The 10,000-nt window shown below is 40.0% G+C and overlaps 1 protein-coding gene across 3 annotated transcripts in view; it reads right to left on the reverse strand.

Moving 5' to 3' along the window:
• LOC113809594 (metalloreductase STEAP3) overlaps positions 1-10,000 on the reverse strand; it is a 21,823-nt gene that overhangs the window by 6,491 nt on the left and 5,332 nt on the right. For all 3 annotated transcript variants that reach the window (XM_070117339.1, XM_070117338.1, XM_070117337.1), the window contains 7 exons: positions 7,351-7,503; positions 6,686-6,824; positions 4,471-4,676; positions 3,406-3,539; positions 1,687-1,814; positions 1,278-1,359; positions 655-863 (listed from right to left, as the gene is read on the reverse strand). In XM_070117339.1, the coding sequence (XP_069973440.1) occupies positions 655-863; positions 1,278-1,359; positions 1,687-1,814; positions 3,406-3,539; positions 4,471-4,676; positions 6,686-6,824; positions 7,351-7,503 (1,051 nt within the window). The remainder of the gene's footprint in view (positions 1-654; positions 864-1,277; positions 1,360-1,686; positions 1,815-3,405; positions 3,540-4,470; positions 4,677-6,685; positions 6,825-7,350; positions 7,504-10,000) is intronic.

Consider the following 10,000-nt stretch of genomic DNA (forward strand, 5'->3'; position numbering starts at 1 on the left):
AAAGACGGATATTATTTTTCTATTCTGTTCACAATAAAATCCATTATTCACTCGATATCTCTTCTCTCTATGTCTACCTCGTTTGTTTACTTGTAATTCGGACAACAGAAAAAATGAAAATGTAACGCTTCGGCTTAACATTCTCTTTCTCCAGATGACTAGAGTGATGGGTATGAAATAAACTTTTGCATATGCCTTCAATCCACAAATCGATCATTTACCCCAAATACCAATCCAAGTCAACCATTCAAACCTAAAATGTGAACAAGTGAAACCGGTCTCGAATCACTTGTTTCGTTATCTGTTTCAGACGCAGAAGGACAAATACGTAACAACAAAACTCGGGAAAACGGATATCATATTTACATTTCAATATACTATTCATCAATCCATCTAGAACAACCCTTACGACTATCCAATCACTAGTTAACCCTTCAACCTTTCCAAACTGTGAAAGCGAAACGTCTCGAATCACTTGTTTCGTTATCTGTCTCAGACGCAGAACGACGAATACGTAACAGCTAAACTCAGGGGAAAAAGAATATCATATCCTTTTCATCAATCCATCTAAAACAACCCTTACGACTATCCAATCACTAATCAACCCTTCACCCATCCCCGAACTGTGAGAGCGAAACGTCTCGAATCACTCACCTGTGTTTCGGACGCCAGAACGACACACTCGAAACGCGGGACGAGCAGCTTCGTGTAACCCTTGAAGAAGGCGTGACCCGTGACAAGAAGGACCGAAGCCCATCCCAAGTAACGCTGTAGGAAGCTGAATTCCCTCCAGGTGAGTCCTGCTGAGACGGAGGGAAGCGAGGAGACGCCTAACACACCCAGGACTCCTAGTAGGACTATGCCTGGAAGGAGGAAAAGGGGTTAGAAGAGAGAGAGAGAAAGGGTGAGAGGTGGATGAAGGGGAGAAAGATTGAGAGAGGGAGAGAAGAGTAAGGGAGAGAATGGTGAGACTAATAGAGACATAAATAAGACAATAAGAGAGAGAGAGAGAGAGAGAGAGAGAGAGAGAGAGAGAGAGAGAGAGAGAGAGAGAGAGAGAGAGAGAGAGAGAGAGAGAGAGAGAGAGAGAGAATAGGATATAACAGGGACATAAGACAGACAGACAGAGCGAGCGAGAGAGAAGAAAAAGGTGAAAGAAAACCAGAAAAAGCGCAGGACAAGATATCAATATTTAAGGTTACTTAAAGACTAAATAAATAAATAAATAAATAAATAAATAAATAATAAAACATTAAATGACATATAAAACCACAAACCAAGGGCAATGAAGAGCTGCTGAGACCAACGCGCTGGTTCGGCCATTCCTTCGTCGATTTGAGTAAACACAGCCATGCAACCCTGAAAAAAATAATACCCTGATAATATTTCCGTTTTTTGATGTTACTTATACTGATAATTTACAAGTACTGTTTTAGTTATGTTTCTTTCCCTATAACCCAAAGCTGTTGTAAGTACTGCAGTAACATTATCATTATTTTTATGATCATAATCATTAAAAACGTCTTCATCATTACTGATATCATTACTATTTCATAATCTTATTAATAGGGTTGAAATAGTAGTAAAACAAAGGAGGGAAACAAGTAAACTGTATCTATAAAAATTAACTTGTTACGCCGAGAAAATGAAACGAAAAAATATCACGTATCGCCATCTTGAACTCACGTGAAGAGACCCCATGAAGAGCGCCAGCAGCCCCATCTGTTTTCGAGACTTCAGCCACCTGTCGAGCCAGCTGGGGAACGTGGAGTACTTGGTGCCTCTGTACAGCTGCAGGTAGCCCGCTATGGTACCTGAAAGAGAGGGAAAAATGGCGTGTTTATTGCGTTGTGCGAATTATGGTGCAGTCGCCGAGAGAAAGGAAGGGAATGAAGCCTCGAAACACACACATTAGACGTCAAATTCCTTGAGGGTTCGAGAAGGGATTCGAAGCGTGTTTGACATGTTGATCGCGATTGTAACTGAAAAAGAGGAAGGAATTGCATGCTCATTTCGTTATGCGAATTATGGTGTAGTCGCCGAGAGACGTGAAGGGAATGAAGCCTCGAAACGCTCGTAACATATACATTAAACGTCAAATTCTTTGGGGGTTCGAGAAGGGATTCGAAGCGTGTTTGACATATTGATCGCGACTGTATCTGTGAAAGAGAGGGACGAGTGGCGTGTTCATTTCGTTGTGCGAATTATGATGCAGTCGCCGAGAGAAGTGGAGGGAATGAAGCCTCGAAACGCTCGTAACATATGCATTAAACATCAAATTCCTTGGGGGTTTGAGAAAGGATTCGAAGCGTGTTTGACATATTGATCGCGATTGTAACTGAAAAAGAGGGAGGAATTGCGTGCTCATTTCGTTGTGCGAATTATGGTGCAGTCGCCGAGAGAAGTGAAGGGAATGAAGCCTAGAAACGCTCGTAACCTGTGCATTAAACATCAAATTCCGTAGGGGTTCGAGAAGGGATTCGAAGCGTGTTTGACATGTTGATCGCGACTGTATCTGTGAAAGAGAGGGAAGAATGGCGCGTTTATTTCGTTGTGCGAATTATGGCGCAGTCGCCGAGAGACGTGAAGGGAATGAAGCTCCAAAACGCCTCGGAACATCTACATTCAACGTCAAATCCCTTGAGGGTTCGAGAAGGGATTCGAAGCGTGTTTGACATGTTGATCGCGACTGTATCTGTGAAAGAGAGGGAGAAGTGGCGTGTTCATTTCGTTGTGCGAATTATGATGCAGTCGCCGAGAGATGTGAAGGGAATGAAGCTTCGAAACGCTCGGAACATACACATTAATCTACTGTTTTTTTTCCTACATCTATTTATTAATTCCAATTAACTTACAAGAATCTGGAGAAGAACTAGAATACATACGAATAAATATTTCACGATTATGGAAGACGATTAATAGGAAATGATAAAAGTAAATAACACATTTGATAATATATCTATTTTTGGATTTTGGAATTTTTACGAGTTTTATCGAATCAGTGCAGCAGAAAATATCGGTATTGCAGCCCTAAATTTCTAGGCAACATATGGAAATTAACTGCACTGATTCGTGACAAAACACACACACACACACGCACACATACACACACACACACATAAACAAACACACACACACAAACAAATAAACACACACACAAACAAACACACAAAACCTCCTTACATCCCCCCCCCCTCAACATACATACCTACTCCCTCACCCGTCCCACTCCCATCCTCCCCCTCCACCCTCCTTTTCCACTTTCCTCTCCCCCCCCTTTCCCCTCCCCCTCCCTCCTTTACCCCTTCCCCCCCCTTTCCCCTTTCCCCTCCCCCTAACCCCCTTCCGTCTCCCCTCCCCCTCCCTCCTTTACCCCTTCCCTCTCCCCCCCCCCCTCTTACCAACCTGGCACATAGCAGAGCAGCAACATGACGGTTCCAGAGAGAGCGAAGGCCAGCATGCCATTCTTCAACGGGAATGTCTGGAATCGATTCCAATTCCAGCCGTCCGTACTGTCCAGATTCGGGCATATCTGTCTCCTGTTTTTTTTTTTTTTTTTTTTTTTTTTTTTTTTAATGAAGAAAATGGTCGAAATAATAATGGGTTTATCATTATCATTGTTGTTATTAGGGCTGTCGTGCTATCAAATGATTTTTATAAGCAGTAACTTTATTTATAACTTCTTTTTAAAAATTAATTTGTCGTTTTCGTTATCACTTTGTTGATTTCTCTATCGTTAACTTTATTATTACTTATCATTCCTATCAATATTATTTTTGTCATGAGTATTACGAAAACTATTATTATCATTATTGTTACCATCATTACTATTATTATCATTATTATTATCATTATCATTATTGCTATTATTATTACTATTATTATCATTATTATTATCATTATCATTATTGTTATCAGTATCATTATCATTCCTATAATCACTATTATTATTGTCATCATCATCGCCATTATTATTATTATCATCAGCGTTATTATTATATCATTATCGCTTTCATTTTCATTATTTCCATCATAATTACGAATCATTTTCAGCATCAGTTTCATTAACCATATCATTAACATCCCATTACTATCTTTATTTACATGTCTTATTACCTCCGCCAAGGAAGTTATGTTTTGGTAGCGTTGGTTAGTTAGTTTGTTGGTTAGTAATAAACAGATTTTAATTATTTATCTTGCCAAAAGTGTGTCTTAACCTAGCGTAGTTGCCATTAAATGTTGGTAATAATTCCGGTCATGATGCGGATCCTGAAATTGCATGAGTTACCCCTATTCCCAAGGTAATAGGGGTAACTGATGCATTTTCTGGATCCGTCAAGATGGTAGGGGTAACTGATGCAATTTCTGGATCCACCAAGGTAATAGGGGTAACTATCACCTCGAAAAGATAAGGAAATCAACAGAACATACAACAAAACCAAAGAAACAGAAATGAGAACACCCACCCACCTCATGAACAAAAGCAAGTAGAACAGAAAGAAAACGACGAGAGCCACGTAGCCGGCCACCTTCCATTCCCGGAAGAAAGAAAACGGGATTTCTTCGATCTCACGGGCCGCCCTCAACGCGCCGAAGTCTACGGGATGTAAACCCATGTTTCGCACGAGCTCTGACACCAGGCGGCGAGCACGGGCGTTGTCGCTGCTAATTGGGATCTGAAAAAAAAATGGATAAATGAAAATTGGGATCTGAAAAAAAATGGATAAGTGAAAATTGGGATCTGAAAAAAATGGATAAATGAAAATTGGGATCTGGAAAAATGGATAAATGAAAATTGGGATCTGAAAAAAAATGGATAAGTGAAAATTGGGATCTGAAAAAAATGGATAAATGAAAATTGGGATCTGAAAAAAAATGGATAAGTGAAAATTGGGATCTGAAAAAAATGGATAAATGAAAATTGGGATCTGGAAAAATGGATAAATGAAAATTGGGATCTGGAGAAAACGGATAAATGAATAAATAAAAAAGAAAGAGAGACTCATAGATAAACCGATAGACTGAAAAATGAACAAGAAAGAAAAAACAGATAGATAAACAGATAGATATATAAAGAGAAAAAAACTAAGCACGCATTAATCCCGTTGTTAAAATAATCATCTAATCCATGGATTCTCAGCATGAAATGGTCGTTGGTAATTGTATTTTCATACATTCCTAAAATGGTACACGCACGCACACACATCTATGTTTCTAAAATGTTTGATGAATTTGATGGATACAACTAAGATTGATTAACTTTTTTTTATATATAATTCCGTTTATCTACAAAAAAAGAAGAAAACTGGTATTTCTATATAAGAAATAATGTTTCATTTTCTTACAAACACACACACACAATATTCATATATATATATATATATATATATATATATATATATATATATATATATATATATATATATATATATATATATATATATATATAGTAGCCCTTTACGGCCTCTTGTATATATATATGTATATGTATATATATATATATATATATATATATATATATATATATATATATATATATATATAAACCTTCGCATAATCTTTGAACTGTAATTATTTCTTCTTTGAAAATGTTACAATGAGGGTCAATTGCTTTGCACAATTCATGTTCATTCTATTCTTTTGTTCTCATTTTCATGTTCTTTTAGTATGGGTTTCGTCGTGTTCATTCCATTATCATGTTGCTTTAGTGACATTACCTTTTCGCATCACTTGTTCTTCCTATCAATCATCGTCATTATTTTTTCCTTATTATCATGCTCCTTTAGTTCATCATTATCTCTCTTCTCTCCTTATTCTCATCTTCATCCAATACTCCGGTAATCCAATACATCGCTATCACTGTTTTTTATTATCATTCTCCTCTTCATCATCTTCATTATTTCTCTTCTCGCTTTCTTCTTATCCTCATAATCCTCATTAGATTTATGCTTCATCACTCACCTGTCTGTTCCTTCCTCATAATTAATTATCCACTTCTCTCGTCCCCCTCCTATTCCTTATTCATCTTTACTTCTCATATTTTCTTTTCCATTATTCTATTTCTCTGTTCTCTCGTATTCCTCCTATTCCTTATTCATCTTTACTTCTAATATTTTCTTTTGCATTATTCTATTTCTCTGTTCTTCCTCCTATTTCCCTATTCGCCTCATTCCCTTTCGCGATCATTTCCTTCCTGCTTTTCTTATCACTTTGCTCCCATTTCTGGTCCTCCTCATATCCATGGCTTATCCTCCTGCTATTCCTCACACTAATAACTCCCTCATATTCCCCGCACCTCCTCATACGTATTATCTACCTCCCTGCTTCACCCTTCTCATACCCTTGCTTCTCCTATTCATCATTCATTCTTCTGCTCCTCCTCCATTCCCTGTATCTCCCTCCTCGCCTCCTTGCTTTTCTCATTCATTCTCCATTCTCCTTTTCTTCCTTCTAGCCCTCCTCACCTCCCCTGCTCCCTCTGCTTCTCCCTGCTCCCCCTGGCGTCCCTCTGTTCTCCCTCATCTCCTTGCTGCCTCTGACGTCCCACTCTTTCTTCCTCCTCACCTCCCTGCTCCCCATGAAGTCCCCCTGCTTCTTCCTCCTCAACTCCCCTGCCTCCCTGCTTCTCCCTCACCTCCCTGTTCCCCCTGCTTCTTCCCCTTCACCTTCCCTGCTTCTCCCTCACCTCCTTGCTGCCCCTGACGTCCCCCTGCTGGAGGGCGAAGGCGGACAGCGTGTTGAAGGCCTTGACGACGTGGCTCTCCGGAAGGCACTCCTGCAGGCGCTCTGCCACGCTCTCGGCCCGACGGGGGCTGTCCGGGGGTCTGCAGGCGGAGAGGGGGGGGGGGCTTTTAGACAGGAGTTACAGCCGGGTATATTTCATATATAATTTATATGTATTGTTCTTTGTATGTGTATGGTTCACCCATGTCTTTTTTTTTATATGTATTGTAGGTATGTATGCATATGTGTATTCATGTGTCTATATACATATATACAACGAAGCAAACACACATACATACACACTAAAACCAACACAATTACAATCACTGATGCAAGACAAAGACAGACGTATACACTTATTTCCAATATCTACATATCTTCGCACACCGCTACCCCATCCCCTCTACACACACACATATACACATGCACACACACACACACACACATAGCCCCTCCATAGCTATTATTACTATTATTTTTATCACCATCATCATTACTGTTATGAGTATCAGTATCATTCCAATAACCACTATCATTATTATCATCATTATTGTTATCGGCATTGTCATTATTATTCCTATAATCACATCATTATTGGCACACACACACACACACCAAGCGCCTCACCTGTTGCTGACGTCGACCACGATCTTGCCGGCGAGCAGGTGGCGAGGGAGGGAGTCGTGGTGTTCCGCAGGGATCGTCACTAGGACCACCTCTCCTTCCTTCAGCGCCTCCGTCAGCGATTTCACCTGCAGCCCCGTTGATCTTAAGCGGATCCTGGAGAGGTATCGGAGGGGGGGGGGGTCTTAGTGATAAAATTGCTGCAAAAATTAAAACTTCTATCTATTTCTACAAGACTCTCATCTCTCTCTCTAAATTCTCCTTCATTTTTTCTCTACAGGACTAGCCCCTCAGCTCTCTCTCTCTCTCTCTTCCTATTTATCCGTTTTCCCTCTCTTCCTCTCTACAGGAACAGACTCTTACCTCGTACTCTCACTCTCTTTTTATTTATCTTATCTCTTCTTCCGCCTTTTATCTCTCTCTACAAGTCTCTCACCTCTCTCTCTCTCTCCCGTTGAACTTAATCGGATCCTGGAGAGGTATTGGAGGGGGTGGGGGTGGGGGTTGGGGTGGGGGTCTTAGTAAAAAAATAATTTGCTGCAAAAATGTGTTTGATTAAAGCGGTCATGGCAATGGTCATAAATGCCAAAAAGTATTGTGTCAAAGGTAGTTTTGATGTGTTGTATTTTCATTTATCCCTCTCTCTCCATTCTACTTATCCTTATATCTTTTCTCTCTCTCTCTCTCTCTTCATTCCTATATCTCCCTTCTCACTTCATCCACTTTACTTATATCTTTCTTTGTGTCTCTATTCTTCTCTCCCACATCTCTCTCCCTCCACCTTACTTCTATTTCTATCTCTCTCTCCTATCTTCCCCCAATCATCTAAATTCTCCTTCACTTTCTCTCTACAGAACTAGCCTCTAGGCTCTCTCTCTCTCCCTATTTATCCGTTTTCCCTCTCTTCCTCTCTACAGGAACAGCCTGTCACCTCGTACTCTCACTCTCTTTTTATTTATCTTATCTCTTCTTCCGCCTTTTATCTCTCTCTACAAATCTCTCACCTCTCTCCCTCTCTCTCTCTCCCGTTGAACTTAATCGGATCCTGGAGAGGTATTGGAGGGGGTGGGGGTGGGGGTGGGGTGGGGGTCTTAGTAAAAAAAATTGCTGCAAAAATGTGTTTGGTTAAAGCGGTCATGGCAATGGTCATAAATGCCAAAAAGTATTGTGTCAAAGGTAGTTTAGATGTGTTATATTTTCATTTATCCCTCTCTCTCCATTCTACTTATCCTTATATCTTTCCTCTCTCTCTCTCTTCATTCCTATATCTCCCTTCTCACTTCATCCACTTTACTTATATCTTTCTTTGTGTCTCTATTCTTCTCTCCCACATCTCTCTCTCTCCACCTTACTTCTATTTCTATCTCTCTCTCCTATCTTCCTCCAATCATCTAAATTCCCCTTCACTTTCTCTCTACAGAACTAGCCTCTAAGCCCTCTCTCTCTCTCTCTCCCTATTTATCCGTTTTCCCTCTCTTCCTCTAGACAGGAACAGACTCTCACCTCGTACTCTCACTCTCTTTTTGTTTATCTTATCTCTTCTTCCACCTTTTATCTCTCTCTACAAGTCTCTCACCTCTCTCTCTCTCTCTCTCTCTCTCTCCCGTTGAACTAATTCGGATCCTGGAGAGGATTGGAGGGGGTGGGGTGGGGGTGGGGGTGGGGGGTCTTAGTAAAAAAAATTACTGTTAAAATGTGTTTGGTTAAAGCGGTCATGGCAATGGTCATAAATGCCAAAGAGTACTGTGTCAACGGTAGTTTAGATGTGTTATATTTTTATTTATCTCTTCATTCTACTTATCCTTATATCTTTCCTCTCTCTCTCTCTCTCTCTCTCCATTCCTATATCTCCCTTCTCACTTCATCCACTTTACTTATATCTTTCTTTGTGCCTCTATTCTTCTCTCCCACATCTCTCTCTCTCTCCACCGTACTTCTATTTCTATCTCTCTCCTATCTTCCTCCAATCATCTAAATTCTCCTTCACTTTCTCTCTACAGAACTAGCCTCTAAGCTCTCTCTCTCTCTCTCTCTCTATTTATCCGTTTTCCCTCTCTTCCTCTCTACAGGAACAACCTCTCACCTCGTACTTTCACTCTTTTTATTTATCTTATCTCTTCTTCCACCTTTTATCTTTCTCTACAAGTCTCTCTCTCTCTCTCTCTCTCTCTCTCTCTCTCTCTCTCTCTCTCTCTCTCTCTCTCTCTCTCTCTCTCTCTCTCTCTCTCTCTCCCTCTCTCCCGTTGAACTTAATCGGATCCTGGAGAGGTATTGGAGGGGGAGGGGTGGGGGTGGGGGTCTTAGTAAAAAAAAAATGCTGCAAAAATGTGTTTGATTAAAGTTGTCATGGCAATGATCATAAATGCCAGAGTATTGTGACAATGGTCTAGACAACGGTTTTGTCTAGATCTGTTATACTTTTATTAATATCAGTAGTAGTACTTTTGTCATAATTATGTAGATTATCATCAATATCATTATCACAATCACCGTTATCAATATCATTATCAATATCGGTGTTAATATTACTATGATCATAATATCATTCTCCTTAATAACCCAGTTGTTATTTTAAAAAACATACTCATTTACTAATATTACAATCATCATTATCGCAGTTATCGAAATATATGTGACCGCCCCTATTTTCTAT

This window comes from Penaeus vannamei, chromosome 40 (genome assembly GCF_042767895.1).
Source record: "Penaeus vannamei isolate JL-2024 chromosome 40, ASM4276789v1, whole genome shotgun sequence".
Lineage (NCBI taxonomy): Eukaryota > Metazoa > Arthropoda > Malacostraca > Decapoda > Penaeidae > Penaeus > Penaeus vannamei.